General features: G+C 47.2%; 1 protein-coding gene across 2 annotated transcripts in view; it reads left to right on the forward strand.

The window, feature by feature from the left end:
- The first annotated feature begins 336 nt into the window (after positions 1–336).
- Cog2 (component of oligomeric golgi complex 2) overlaps positions 337–14,873 on the forward strand; it is a 31,430-nt gene continuing 16,893 nt past the window's right edge. The window contains exons 1-7 of one of the 2 annotated variants that reach the window (XM_028889783.2): positions 337–532; positions 4,541–4,702; positions 6,103–6,168; positions 8,048–8,128; positions 8,935–9,038; positions 11,890–11,998; positions 12,741–12,920. In XM_028889783.2, the coding sequence (XP_028745616.1) occupies positions 461–532; positions 4,541–4,702; positions 6,103–6,168; positions 8,048–8,128; positions 8,935–9,038; positions 11,890–11,998; positions 12,741–12,920 (774 nt within the window). In that variant the 5' untranslated portion in view covers positions 337–460. Of the gene's footprint in view, positions 533–4,540; positions 4,703–6,018; positions 6,169–8,047; positions 8,129–8,934; positions 9,039–11,889; positions 11,999–12,740; positions 12,921–14,873 lie in introns of those variants that run through there. The other variant, XM_028889785.2, reaches the window with a different exon arrangement.

A 14,873-nucleotide genomic window follows, 5' to 3' on the forward strand; every position in this document is an offset into this window, starting at 1 on the left:
CTCCTGCCTCTGCCTCCCGAGTACTAGGATTAAAGGAGTGTGCCACCACCGCCCGGCTCCTCTGACCGGTTTTTAAGGACCCTCTTTAAGGGCGGTGACGTTTTCTCCACGGAGGAGGCAGCTCTGGGACTCTCCCCCAGGGGAAAAGAACAAGGCTTGTTCTGGTCCTTGACATTTCTCTCTGGCCTGCCGCTTAGGCAAGTACGTGAGGCTGCAGTGCCGCTCTCGACCACCGGAGGCAGTAGCGCCCGGCTGCGAGGGTCGGCCTCTCCTGCGCCTCTCCTACTGCCAACTGTGCGCAGGCGCCCGCGACGCTCGTCTATTGGCTGCCGTGTGTCACCGCCATACTGGCGGAAGCAGGGCCAGCGCGGTGCAGGACCTGGCTTGCCGCGTCCCCTGCGGTGTCGCCTGCGCCCTCCCCGCCACGGAGTCTTGGAGCTGAGGGGCGGCGGCCGGCGTGATGGAGAGGCGCAGGATGAACCTGCCCACCGGGCCGGACACGCTGTGCTTCGATAAGGACGAGTTCATGAAGGTGAGGGACACCGGCAGGTCCGCCGCCGAGGAGGCCCTAACGCCGAGGCCCTGCGGTTCCCGGAGGCTCCGGCGGGTCGTAGGGACGCGGGGAAGAAGGGAGCGGGGGTGTCCAGGCTCAACTTCACTCTGACATTAAGGAATGGGAGCTTGACAGCCTCGTCACCCAGCAGCCCAGCGGCGGCCCTGCTTACAAATCCAAATGGAAAACACTTCGCTGATGGAATTTCACCCGGCAGGCACAGCCTAGAAAAGATGCAGGCTTTGAGCCGAAACTGAAGGAGTTTGCCCAGTTAGTTGTATCCCTCCGCTGTTGTCACTTAAAATATCTCCCCAAACATGTTTACACTCAATTTCTTTTTTGAGACAGAGTTTTGAGTTGTAGCCCAGGCGGGTCTCGATCTTCTTGTCTCGAGCTTCCCAAGGGCTGAGAGCCTACAGGTTGTGCCGTTTAATGTGTTAAAAGTTGAGTGTTGAGGGACCACTTCAAAACTGTTTTCAGGGTTAGGGAGTTAGAAATTTTGTCTCTTTGGCACCTAAAATATTGAGCAAATAAGTGTAAATCTTACAGTATAGAGTGTGTGTGTGTGTGACTTAATTGGCCTACCTCTGTTTTGATATTTGCATTCAGTTTACATGAGCAAAAGCTCTGGATTTTTGGTTTTAATTTATATGTGTCTTCTTTACCGTACCCACATACTTTTTCATGTGTGAGAGGCGTGTCTAGAGCCAGGGATGAAGCACTCTTATGTGGTGACAGTACTAAGCCACTGAAGTAAATGTAATTTGCAGGTTTATTATTTTATGTGTATGTGTGTTTGCCTTCCTGAGTTTATGTGCACAGTGTGTGCAGAAAGTCCTCAGAGGCCAGAAGACTGTTGGATTAGCTGGAGTCTCGTGAGCTGCCATGCGGGTTGGGTGCTGGGAGCCAAGCTCTGGTCCCCTCTACAAGAGCAGTAAGCACCCTTACCTGCTGTGCCATCTCACCAGCCCCAGTAAATGAGTTCAAGTCGGATGGATGCCTGAAAGAATGATTCAGAAACCCCCTGTTCCGTCCCATGACTAAGAGCTACCCAGGATAGAAAGAGCCAAAGGTGCATGATGGGAAAGGTGTCTGGAGGAAGAAAGCTCACCCAGGGATCATGGCCTGTTTTGACCTTAGGTGAGAAAACTTAAATACCTCCTGCATGCCTAGCGCCAGCCGCCTTTCTGCCTCATTACCTACTATGTCTTTCTCACACTGACATGGTGCCTCTGTTAGATGCAGCATCAGAAAGTAGATGGCACGAAATGCAAGCAGTGAAACAACATACAGCCAGCTGGGGGATGAGTGGCTGCTGGCACGTCCATGCTGGTTCATGCTATCAAACCTCTGAGTATGCCAAGCAATTTGCAGTTCTGTTAACGTGACCGGTTCGATTGTAGAGGAAACTACATAGAACAGCCTTTCTGTGTGTGATGTTGGTTTTCTAGGTGGAGCCAGAAGTTAAGGTCCTTTGTTATTTGCATTTCCTTTAAAGAAACATTTTATGAGTTGGTTTGGTGGCAGAAAGGGCGGGAGGAGTGTCTGCTATGCAGATTGTACGTAGACATTTGTATCTTGTTCAGCATATTTTGCAGTGGCATGTATTTTTTACAAGGTTATCAGATACACATTAGGAGAGTTGAGACTGCATGAAGTACAGTCATTTGTTTGAAAACTGTTACTAGATTGCCATGATGACAACCTGCTAAGGCCATGGTAGCGATTGTCTACTCACCCACAGGCATTCATTGACCACCTACTATGTGGCAACTGCAAATCTAGGTTTGAAGAGACAAGGGCAGAAAGGTGTGGTGTGGCTGTTGAGCATGGTAAGAGGAAAAATGTTCAGAAACTGTACTTGGTCAGGGGTTGCTTTTGGACTTACCTGCTGCCTTTTCCCCCCTGGATTTATTTATCTATCTATCGGTTTATTTATTTATTTTAATCCTGACCACTGTTTTCCCACCCTCCTCTCCTTCCAGTCCCTCCCCTACCTCCCTTCTACCTCCCTTGCCCCATCCACGCCTCCTCCATTTCTATCCAGAAAAGGGCAGGCCTCCCATGGATATTGACAAAACATGGCATATCAAGTTGCAGAAAGACTAAGTAACTTGATATTAAGGCTGGGCAAGGCAACCCAGCATGAGGAATAGGGTCCCAAAAGTCAGTAAAAGAAACAGCAGCCCCTGCACCCACTGTTAGGAGACCCACAAGAAGATCAAGCTGCAGAAGTGGAATATATATGCAAAGGGCTTGGGTCAGTGTCCTGCGGGATCCCTGGTTGTCAGTTAAGTGTCTGTGAACTCCTGTGAGCCCAGGTTAGTTGGTTCTTTGGGTTTTCTTGTGTTGTCCTTGACTCCTCTGGTTCTTACACTCATTCCTCCCTCTCTTCAGCAGGATTCCCCAAGCTCGACCTAATGCTTGACTGTGGGTCTCTGCATCAGTTTCCACCAGTTGCTGGATGAAGCCTCTCAGATGACTATTCTTATTTGGTGTCTTAGGGTTTCTGTTGTTGTGAAGAGACACCATGATCACAGCAACTCTTATAAAGGAAAACATTTAATTAGGGGTCGCTTACAGTTTCAGAGGTTTAGTCCATTATCTTGGCAGGATGTGGTGTGCAGGCAGACATGGTGCTGGAGAAGCTGCTGAGAGTTCTACGTCTTGATCCACGGGCAGCAAAAGGAGTCTGTGTACCAGGCCTAGCTTGAGCATATATAACCTAAAGCTCGCCTCCAACATTTCTTCCAACAAGGCCACACTCGATAATGGTGCCACACCCTATGGGCATATAGAGTCATTTTCATTCAGACCACCACACCTGGAAGTTTTAACTGGTACCTGAAGAAATGGTGTATACAGACCTTAGTATTTTATTTTAAGATAGTGATGTAATCATTTGTTCTACACTGATAGGACTCTGCAATCCATCTGCTGGTTCCATTTCAGTGTGGTCTTTTTTGTATTCACTTTGTTTCTCTCGGTGGAGTGAGAACCTGTGGGCATTTGCAAAGGATCTGCTACAGCGTCTTCTGGGTTCCTGATTTCCCCACCCCCTGCCCTGCTGGGTTTATGCCACCCGTATGGGATTCAGTAAGATTTGGCTTAGCAAATTGCCTGTTTCCAGTCTTTCCAAAGCACCTGCTTTCTTTTTCATGAAAATGGTCACCTCTTTTCAGTTGTAATGTTTAATTTATAGTGTGTAGTGAAATTATGTGATCTTTAATAATATAATCTGGGGCCTTAACATGTTTGGGAACCATTACACCTGAATCTTGGTGATGGAGCAGCTCCACTAGCGAGAGGCTCAGTCGCAGGCGAAGTAGGTAGGAACCTGCCCACTGTAAGTGCATCAGCTCACCAGGAGCTTCTGATGCTGGGAGGAGAAGCTAAGAGTGTGGCTAGCCTGAGGGGCCACAGTGGGAAGTGCTGCCTCCATACCCGGTCCACGGAAGCCCTTGCTGTGGACATGTCAGTGCCCACTCAAGTGTGCTGTGAAATAACACCGGAGATGTTGTCTGGGGAGGAAAGTGTAAGGTGCATGTGTGCAAGTGTATGTGTGCATAAAAAAAGGTCTAGAACATGTGAAGCACAATGTTAAATAGTGAAAAATAGCTCAGTGGTGTATATCTTATAAAGCATGAGGATTTTGTTTTCTTTTTTCTTTCTTTGCTGTTTTTCATAATCTATTAAAAATATTACACTGAATAGTTAATACTTAGAAAGTTAGGGAGGAAAGCTGTTTCTGTTTTTAGAAGAGCCTTAACTGAATTTTATCATTTTTGAAACTTAAATTCCCTGTAGACTGAGACCACAAGGAGACTGCCCTTAGCCCTTCTGGGCACCTGCGTGAGTGGACAGGCACCTCTGTCACAGCATGTCACCAGAAAGGGCTTGGGACAGACTGGCCTCGTGAGTGGTAGAATGGCCCTTTCCTCCTCCTGTTTTCATGTACCAGTAACTTGGCTCTCCTGCTCTTTCCAGGAGGATTTCGACGTGGATCATTTTGTGTCTGACTGCAGGAAGCGGGTGCAGCTGGAAGAGTTGAGAGATGACCTGGAGTTGTATTACAAGCTGCTTAAAACAGCCATGGTGGAGCTCATCAACAAGGACTATGCGGACTTTGTCAACCTCTCAACAAACCTGGTGAGCTTCCCTCCATAGTTCCTACCACTGGTGTGATATGCAGGTCCTCATTTGTGTGGGTTGATTCCTAAAAGTGGTGCAGTATTTTAGAAATCAAAGTTTCAGGGTTCAGGCACTCATTAATGTCGGTCACAGAAGAACAAAACTGGAATGGTGTTTTTTAGTTTAGTTCTTGCTCACATAAAACTGCTGTGACCTTGTTATTCTCTTTGTATTTTTGGTTTTCCTGAGAAAGCCTGTTGTTTTTGAGACAATCTCTCTCTATAGCTATGGCTCTTCTGACATTCTGTATGTAGCCCAGGCTGGCCTGAAACTCAGAGGTGCACCTGCCTCTACCTCCCAAGTGCTGGATTAAAGGTGTGTGCTCCCGTGCCTAACTTTTGAAATGAGGTTTTAATCTGTTGACCTGGCTGTCTTGGAACTTAACTGTGCAGCCAAGATTGGCCACAAACTTGCAGCAGTCCTCTGTCTCTGGGGTGCTGGATTGGAGGTATGCATCACCATGCCCGAAGTGGCCTGATTATTTTTGAGTGGGTATTGACTATTAACTGTGAGTGTAGTAAAGGGAGGGCAGCAAGAGGCCATTTTTGTTGGGTGCTGACAGGTTCACAGGAATCCCATTGGTTAGCCTCTTCTGCCTGAGCACGTGGCAGTCACTCTTGGTGGGAGCCTACTCACTGGCATGATACATATGTATGCACATGCTAGTAAGGAAGCAGGGCCAGCATTGATCTTCAGAAAGCCAGCCTTCGTGAATGGTGAGGACCATGCAGGTACTTATCAGAGCAGCATAGGAATGCTCAATTTAAAACTTTCAAACAGTTCTTTGAGGTTTTTATTTTTAATCTTGTTCATATTTTATTTTGCTTTTAAATGTTTGTCCAAAGAAATATAGAAAGTACACCCTCTGGGAATTTTAAGGAACATGAAAATGAATGAACTGTTTGTGTTGCTATAGTTACTAAGATGACTGACTGTTCCAGTAGAATTAGAAACTTAGAAAGTTTTATTTTCATTGTGTTTAATTTGGATTTCCCCCAAGAGTTAAAGGATTTAAGTGAGATGTCCTTCATCAGACCTTGGCACCAAGCCAGTTGAAAATAACAGTCACTTCTGGTTGAAACCTTTGGTCATTAAACTTGCCCTGAGGTCCAGAACTCAGTGGTGAGCACTTGCACTCAGTTCACCTTGGCATCGCAGAAAACCCTAAATCACCCGGAGATAAGTTGTATATAAGGAGACTTTTATGTACTCTGACTTCCTTATTCTCATGGTCTGCATGTATAGCCACAATCGTTTCTGTACTCTGCCAACAGTGATCATGGACACTTCGATCGTTACACAGATCGTTACACTGGATTAGGACTGATGATTTTGAGCTATCATGATTTTGCCTCTAGGTCGGCATGGACAGAGCCCTCAACCAGCTTTCTGTGCCTTTGGGACAATTACGAGAAGAGGTTCTGGTAAGTTCCCCCACTCTTAGTAAACAGTATAGCATAAAACATGATACCCTGACCGCTTAGGGATCCAAAAACTCCTGGTCTGTCGGTTTGTTGTTTTTCAGTGGTCAGTAGTTATAGTCTACATCTCAGAAAGTTGCAGATAAATGATTCTGTTTTTAGCATGTGATATTACAGTCTGCAGCATGACTGGTGTGAAGGCGACAGAGTCTTCGAGTAGACGGCTTCAGAGTGGCTGGGGGAGGCCAAGGTGGAGGTCCAGCCTGTTAGTGACCAGTCACTGGGTCAGAGCTGGTGTGTGTCCTAAGCCTTTGCTATTTTATGAGTATTTCCCAGGTGAGAATTGATATGTGGTTAGGTTCCCAGCCTGCCCACAGAGCTCTAGACCCCGAAGCCACTGAAAGATGATAGCAGGTTAGCGGCGAACCCTCGCACAAGAGTTGTAATGTTTCTCTGACGCACTCTGCAGGGCGAGGAAGGGTGAACACTGTAGGGGACTTTGGTGTCATGTCAGTAGGTCACTGTGCCGCCACCCCGTCCTTTGCCTCCTGGTCCACCCCACAGTTGTCTCAGGCCCCCTGACTGCCAGGCCCTTTGGCACTGTGGAGCTGCAGTGTACTTGGTATTCTGTCCCAAGGTGGCCTATGTGTGTCACCATGAGCTTGAAAAACCATAGACCATATTTGAACATGTGACAGGTGGACTTCATTACGTGTTTAGTGTTGGGAAAATTTTGTCAGTGTCAGGAGTCTCAAGGAAGGAGGCCTGTGGTGTTACCTCCTGAGCTGGGCTTTGAACTCACAAGCAGTGTGGATGCTGATGTCTTGGTTGTTTTTCTGAAGCTCTTCTGAGTACTCTCCACAGAATGAAGGGGAATGATTCTGTGGTCCGCTGCTGGATTCCACATCCTTATGACTCCACCTGGAGCTCCCAGAGCCCCATCTCTCAGCCTTCGGTGGAGCTGACTGGCAGCTAACTGTTCTCTGCCTGAGGCCAGCTCTCATGCTGGCTTGTTCTTCCTTCCTTCCTCACCTCAGACCTCCCCTCTGTTTTACCGTCTGCCGCGCCTCCACCGTATGCCATCACCTTAGCCAAACACTGCTGATTGTTTGATCCTCAGCCCTGAAGCAGGCCTTTGAGAGCCTGAGATGCGGTGGAGGTTGCCGTTGTCTAGCTTGTCAGTAGCCAGTGTTGCAGTAGTTCATAATGACTTTTCTGTAGAATTTTTGTGATTTACCCGCTTTATTCTAGTTTTCACTACCTTCATTCCTGATTATCTCCTAGTTGACCTAATTCAGTGGCTTCTGGATTTTTTGTGTTTCTCTGTTCTTCTGGCCTCCTGCTCCTGGCTTCTTGGTTCCTAAATTTCCCCATTCTTAAGATGCTTTATCCATATTTCTTGTGTAGATTGCCATCTACCCAAAAAGAAGCCAACACCCATCCCCAATTTCTCCTTCTCTTGAAAGGGAAGCCTGCGATCCCAGGATGTGCCTCACCTACCCTGAGCGGAGCTGTCCTCATTTCTTTGGCCTTCTAAGACTCTTCCCTGGGCTCGTTTGCAGATTTTCAGGGTCTACATCATATCTTTAAATCCCAGATGCTCCATACACAGGCTTTGGTTGTCCTTTCTCCACTCCAGCTTCTGTGGTGTCTCCTCTATACTCCTTTTTTTGGCACTTAGTCTGCCATGACCTTGGCTTTGTATATCACTGTGCCTCCATATCCTGGGTGTCTCACAGTAATTCTGTCTCATGCTTTGTAATCTTTGTTCATGTCTGAATACTGGCCTGGGTATACCAAGTCTTATGAAATAGAATTGAATGTGTCAATTTTATAATGTTATACTTCATTTTTGCAAAACATTTTCTTTATTATTTTCAAGAGTCTTAGGTCATCTGTCAGTGAAGGAATTCTGGCAGTAGATGAACGAATGTCTAAGCAAGAAGACATTAGGAAGAAAAAGGTATGCTGTGATGTCTACCCCTAAACATGGGTTCAGTCTAGTGCATTATCACTGCTGTAGGGTGTGTGGTTTCTCTCTGGGTACTCTACTGAGAGGAGCGTGATGGCATCAGTGTCTTTGTGCAGCCATTAAGGGCAGTACCTAGGTGTTCTTATGCCTGGTCTGTGAATAAGGAGAGAGGAGTAGCATTAATGTTTTAAAGTGATATGCTACACGCTACAAACACCCCTCCCAGGCTTCTTATGTTCATCATCAGGACTTACTGAAGGAAGACAAAATTGGAGACATGCCTGAGTGGTCACTAGATTAAATAAATTAAAGAGCAGCACCCCAAGGGAAGCTTAGCAAGCATGCCATTTGTCCCCATCACAGAGGGTGTTCTTGTGCACCGTGAGAGACAGGAGCTCAGTATCTGCTAGCAGCTCCGTGTTCTGGGGAGCCTGGACGTCATCTTATTGTACCATGTTGTCCCTGTGGACTTTTGTCATAAGTGTCTTTAATGAACTGACACTTGGGTATGTAGGTGTGCTGTGCTCATGCAGCTAAAGAAGATGAGTTTATTGGAAATGAAATCATGAAAATAAGTATAAGGGCTGGCAAAATAACTTGCCATCTTATTTTGTGTTACTTAATGTAATCTTAGGATAGAATTTTGAAATTTCACTGTAGGAAAGCCAGAATTGAGTTTACATTCTTGTGAATTCAGGATTATGTAAGAATATTTAAAATGTATAATGTTGATCTTTGCCTTTCAACATCCTGATAACTGCTTTTTTATTTGTTTGTTTTTGTCATCCACTTTATAGATGAGTGTGTTGAGACTTATTCAAGTTATTCGATCAGTTGAGAAAATTGAAAAAATCTTAAACTCTCAAAGTTCTAAAGATGCATCTTCACTAGAAGCAAGCAGGTAAGTGTTTTCACGAGGTACTTCACATCCGGGCTAAGACTTCTTTGAGTGAGACTCATTTCTGGAAAACAAAGAATATCTGAGTCTGGTGTACTGTTTTTAAAAGTGACTCGGCCATGTGTGCTGGCACCTGCCTATAATCCCAGCATTTGGAAGATGGATGCTGAAGGGCCGGTGGTGTTGACTTTGCTTTGCCTGCTCTGCACCACACCGTGACCACACCAGTCCTTCTCAGCCTGTCATCAGTCGGCACCTGACCCCTACCCCCAGCTTCTTCCCTGGACACCTGTTGTTCTGCCCTTCTTCTCGTTCTGCTCAATCCAGGGTGCAGTCTCAGGACTCCACCCTACCACACATCCCAGGAAGCCTCCTGGAACCTTACCAGGACGCTGACTGTTAGCTGCACGTGAGCTTTACCAGTCTTCGTTTGGGATTGGTCTGACCCCACCAAAGCCCCTCCAGCCGTTCTTCAGACACTTGCACTCATCGAGTGAGAAATTGACTCTCTCCAAGGCAGAAGAGCCCCACCTTCCTCTTCTCCCTTATCTCAGGAAATGAGTGTTGTGTTCTTTCTCCTGCTCTCTATGGTGGAACTGCTCTCTTTTCCCGCTCCTTCCCTTCCTCATCTCTAGAACCCATGCCTCCTTTACCCTGGTGCCAGCTTGGTCTTGGCGGAGCCGTTCTCAGGGTTTGCTCATCTCCATTGTGTGCTGGGCTGGAGCTGCAGGCTGGGGCTTGTCATGGCTGCATCTGCTTCCTCTCTCTTTCTTTCTCTGCTAAATTCAGGCCTGGCCTCCCACCCTCTCAGCACAGGATTCTGCCATATGATCCTAAAGATTCTCCTGTGCTTAGTCATTCTGGGAATCCAAATCCCCCAGCTTCCCTTCATCACTTCTACGTTCTCCAGAGCTGTGGTTCCCTGACTACAGCAGGATCCAGGCTTGAGCCCAGTGTCTAGACCCTGTCCATCTTCCTGAGGGCCTTTCTCTCCTGGTCACCTTCCTTTTTTTTTTTTTTTTTTTTTTTATTTATTTTATTTTACAACACCATTCAGTTCTACATATCAGCCCCGGGTTCCCCTATTCTCCCCCCTCCCACCCCCTCCTTACCCTCAGCCAACCCCCTATTCCCACCTCCTCCAGGGCAAATCCTCCCCCGAGGACTGTGATCAACCTGGTAGACTCAGTCCAGGCAGGTCCAGTCCCTTCCTCCCAGGCTGAGCCAAGTGTCCCTGCATAAGCTCCAGGTTTCAAACAGCCAACTCATGCGATGAGCACAGGACTTGGTCCCACTGCCTAGTTGCCTCCCAAATTGATCAAGCCAATCACCTGTCTCACCTATTCAGAGGGCCTGATCCAGCTGGGGGCGGTCACCTTCCTTTGACTGCCCAGTTCACTTAACATGTTTCCATATTCACCCGAAACATGCACAAGGTATGGAAAGGTGGTGTGACACTGTGCTCAGTGGAACTAAAAGGTGAAAATGTTAGGGGCTTGTTCTGTTGTGCCATGTTCTGTTGTTGTTCTTGGATACTGTTGGTCTCTCCTGCTCTTGAAAGTTCCATGCAATTCTGCATCAGAATGTGCAGACAGTACACACAGAAGTTACCCCAGGAAGCCTCCCCTGACCTCACCTCCCTTCTGCCACTGGGCTCGCAGACACCCCCCAGGAACAGAAGCTGTTGGTGGACTTGAGTGCTTTCCCTGTCGGACTGTAAGGCCCTGGCATCAGGGCCAGTCCTCACCGCCAGTCTCCGTTGCTGGTAGGCTCCCAGCAAAGGTGTGGGCAGGCCCTAGGGAAGAGTGGGCTTCCCACTGCCCTGGGGATGAGCTCCACCGTGACCCTGCCTGCTCTGCTCTGGATCACCTCTGAGAGCTTTGCTTAGCTCAGGTCAGTCCTTGTCCCTGCAGCAAAGGGACGACAAGGGCAGATCAGTGAGTAGTTAGGCGGAGGGTGTTTACACACTAGACACAAACAGCCCCAGGCTCCAGGAGAAGAGCTGCAGACACTAAAGACGGGAGCATCTACTGGGCAGCCTTTCACCTCCACTCTGAACTAGTTTTGATTTGACAGTCTGGGGCCAGGCAGTCCAGTGGCCTCGCTGTGATGTTTCCCGTGTCCTTATGCTAGGGACATTTCCCTAGCTCACCCTTCCGCCCGTAAAATAATACATTTCTCCTTTGCTGTTTTCCTCCTCCTCGAGTGTCGTTGGTACTTTATAGCATGTTGTAGGGATAGGTGCTTGCACTGTATTTTGTGGTAGCTGCACACTGCATGCCTTCTCTCTGGGACCTACAGCACACTGAGAGTGCTCTTTCAGTATTGGTAACATAACTTTAAGCTATTGTTAAAATAGGAAGGTATTTAAGAGATTTTATTTATTTCTATTGGGCCAACTTCATTAAAGCGACAAAAGCATTTGGTGTTTAAGAAGGAAGGTCAGGTATATCAGAAGAAGAGAGACGAGCAAGTGAAGAAGGAGAGAAGGTTCAGGAAGGAGAGACATACAGTCAATGCAGGGACTGTGAGGGCAGTTGGGAGCAGGGCTTAGAGAAGGTGGGGGCACATGGCACCCTGGATCCTGGGGTCCTGAGGCAGATAGCCTAGCAGCAGTAGTCACATTCACTTTACCCGTGGCCCAGTGCAGCTGGAATGGGCCATTTGGAGGAGACAGGCAAATGGCACAAAGATGGATTTTGACCTGTGGCAAGGCGGCCACTGTCCTAAAGCCAAGCACCACTTGTCTGGAAGCTGAACACTGTGGTTTGGACCTATATGGGCAGTCAGGTGCCATGTTCTCTGGGAAGTCAACAGCCTTGCAATTAAATTCTCTGCTTGTTGTCTTTCTCAGCCCACTCTTGACTGGACAGGTTTTGGAGAGAATTGCCACAGAATTTAACCAGCTTCAGTTTCATGCTGTGCAAAGCAAGGGCATGCCCCTTTTGGACAAAGTGAGACCCGTAAGTGTGGGTTGGGGTTGGGCTCTGGGTGCAGAGAATCTTATTCAGTGGTTAGCAGCATGCCTGGCACTGATTGTGAATTACAGGATGTTGATCCTAGGCTGAGTTTGGTTTTTGACTCCTATTTTCCAAGTGTCATTCACTATAGATTTTGTGGAAAGACTAACTCACATTCTCTAAGTTGTAAGAGTACCGTTCTAAATTTGACACCATATGATACAAATAATGTTGAATTTTCCCAAATCCCTAGACTGAGTTTTTTTGTTTTTGTTTTGTTTTGTTAAATGTTAAACCATTTAGCCTCTGTGTGCATGCCTGAGTGTGTATGTGTTTACAGCTGTCCATAGAGGTCGGAAGAGGGTGGCTGTAAGTCATTGGTGTGGGTGCTAGGAACTGAACTCAGATCCTCTACAAGAGCAGCAAGTGCTCTTAATGGCTGAGCCGTTTCACCAGCCCCTTGGCTGAGCTTTAAATCTATAATGTCTATCAGAAACCAATTTTACCTTGTAGTTATAGAGAAATGACACTTTCTCGTTCTGACTGTCTCTCTGTAAACTCTTTGCTGAGTCGGTGTGCTACTTGGAGAAAGTTCATGGAAGGAGATAGGCTGTTACTCCAGGCAGGGTTCCCCCCCTTTTAAATGTCCACACACTGCTTTCTGTGGGGTCAGGTACCAATGTGTGTACAGCCATTTGAAGTTTGGAAACCATTGTGATGTGAGCTTTCTCATGGCTCCCCACAGCGCATAGCTGGCATCACAGCAATGTTGCAGCAATCCCTAGAAGGTCTCCTGCTGGAAGGCTTGCAGACCTCAAATGTGGACATCATCCGGCACTGCCTGCGGACCTATGCCACCATTGACAAGACACGGGACGCAGAAGCTCTGGTTGGCCAAGTCCTGGTGAAGCCATACGTTGATGAGGTATGTGCTTCTGGTGTGGGGAGCTCATACAGAGCCATGCATGCTGTGCTGCCTTTGCTTTGTGTGGGGTAGAGACTGATACACCAGAGATGCAAGGAGCTTGTTTCTACACGCTAGCTAGGAAGGGTCCTGCTGCACAGTTGGTACTGGAACTAAGTGCATTCTGATGGGTGTTCATGATGCAGCTTGGATATGTCTTCTTATGTGGGGTTAAGAGAAGAAGGCATGGGTCAGAACATTAGCTCTGTTAAAGTGATGAGTCATACCCAGTTAAGTCACTAGAAAACAACCACTGGTCTTCTAGGTGGACTGTCAAGCAGCTGGTGCGGCACCACGGAGTCCAGAGCAGTGAGGCATGTGGAAGGGAAGACAGACTGTATGTCCACAGCTCTTTAGGGGATGCAAGACACTGGTCAAGACTTGAGAAACAGGGAGGGATTGCCAGGGCTAGGAAGGTGGGAATCAGAGATGAAGGACTTTACATCAACCTGACAGTGGAACACTTAGACAGGTGTCCTTCACCTGCTGGATTAATGATCAGGTAGGAGTTATGCGTTCTGTTGGGAACTGTCAGCATTTGTGATGGCACGTTTGGCCAATCTCTCGGGGGCTGTCCTTGATTCTGTTACTGTACGTCTTTGAGATTAAGTATAAGATTAATTTTAGCCGGGCGGTGGTGGCGCACGCCTTTAAGCCCAGCACTCGGGAGGCAGAGCCAGGCGGATCTCTGTGAGTTCGAGGCCAGCCTGGGCTACCAAGTGAGTTCCAGGAAAGGCGCAAAGCTACACAGAGAAACCCTGTCTCGAAAAACCAAAAAAAAAAAAAAAAAGATTAATTTTAGTCCTGGACAAGCTTAGAATTGCTGAAGTAAGTGTTCAATTTCCCACATTTTTATCTTGTTACACTCTGTAGCTGTCTGTGGAGGGAAGAGAATAAGCTGTACTGGTATTTATTTACCAGCCACTAGGCTAGCTCAGTTACAGATACAGCCTGTGCCTTTCACCGAAGTGCGTCTGCAGTGCTGAAGTGAAGGAGCATTGAAGTCTACGGGTCCATCGAGTGTGTTAGCTTGCTTTCTGTTGTGTGGTAAACACCATGAACAAAACCAACTTAAGGAAGATGGTGTATTTTAGCTTACAGTTCCAGAGGGATAGAGTTAATAATGGCAGAGAAGGCTTAGCATGCTGGCAAGAGCAGAAAACTGGGTGAGCACACTTTTACCCTCATGCAGGTAGCAGAGGGCAGGAGCAGGAAGTAGGGTGTAGACCCTCAAAGCCCATCCATAGTGAAGCACTTCCTCCACAAGGCTCTTCCTCTGGGAGCCACGTATTCAGATACGAGCCTATGGAAAACATTTCTCACTTAAAGATAGTATTAAGTGAATTATAGCCCCCTGACTTTTACAACTCACAGTTTCCGTTATATGATATTTTGAGTTTCAACCCTATAACCAAAAACAAAATATTGAAGTGAACTATATTTTCATTTGTCTGCCTCATACTTTACCCTAAGCCTAGTAGTGATAGAAGAGGCCAAGGGTCGGGCTGTGAGAAGCTGGAATGGGCCTCTCGCTCTAATCTAGACCTGTTCTGGAGGAAGCAGGTACTTCAGTCTCAGGCTAGTCTCTGCCACCTAGCCTCCTCCTTCCCCACATCAAGTCAGAGCTACAGCTAAACATAGCAACTGCTTCTGAATGTGACCAGCTTGGCTTTACTGTTTAGAAAATATATGGCTGACTTGGATGTGATGACGCACGCCTTTAATCCCAGCACTGGGAAGGCAGAGGCAGGCGATCTCTGTGAGTTCAAGTCAGGCTATATACAATGAAACCCTGACTCAGAAAAACAAAAACAAAAATAACAGCTGAACAGAAGAGTGGCCCAAGTTTCCCCTCACCTTTGTAGTATCTAGTTCATGTTTTTCCTTTAAATGCCATTTTTAAATGGTTTCCAC

Source organism: Peromyscus leucopus, chromosome 5, assembly GCF_004664715.2.
Source record: "Peromyscus leucopus breed LL Stock chromosome 5, UCI_PerLeu_2.1, whole genome shotgun sequence".
NCBI lineage: Eukaryota > Metazoa > Chordata > Mammalia > Rodentia > Cricetidae > Peromyscus > Peromyscus leucopus.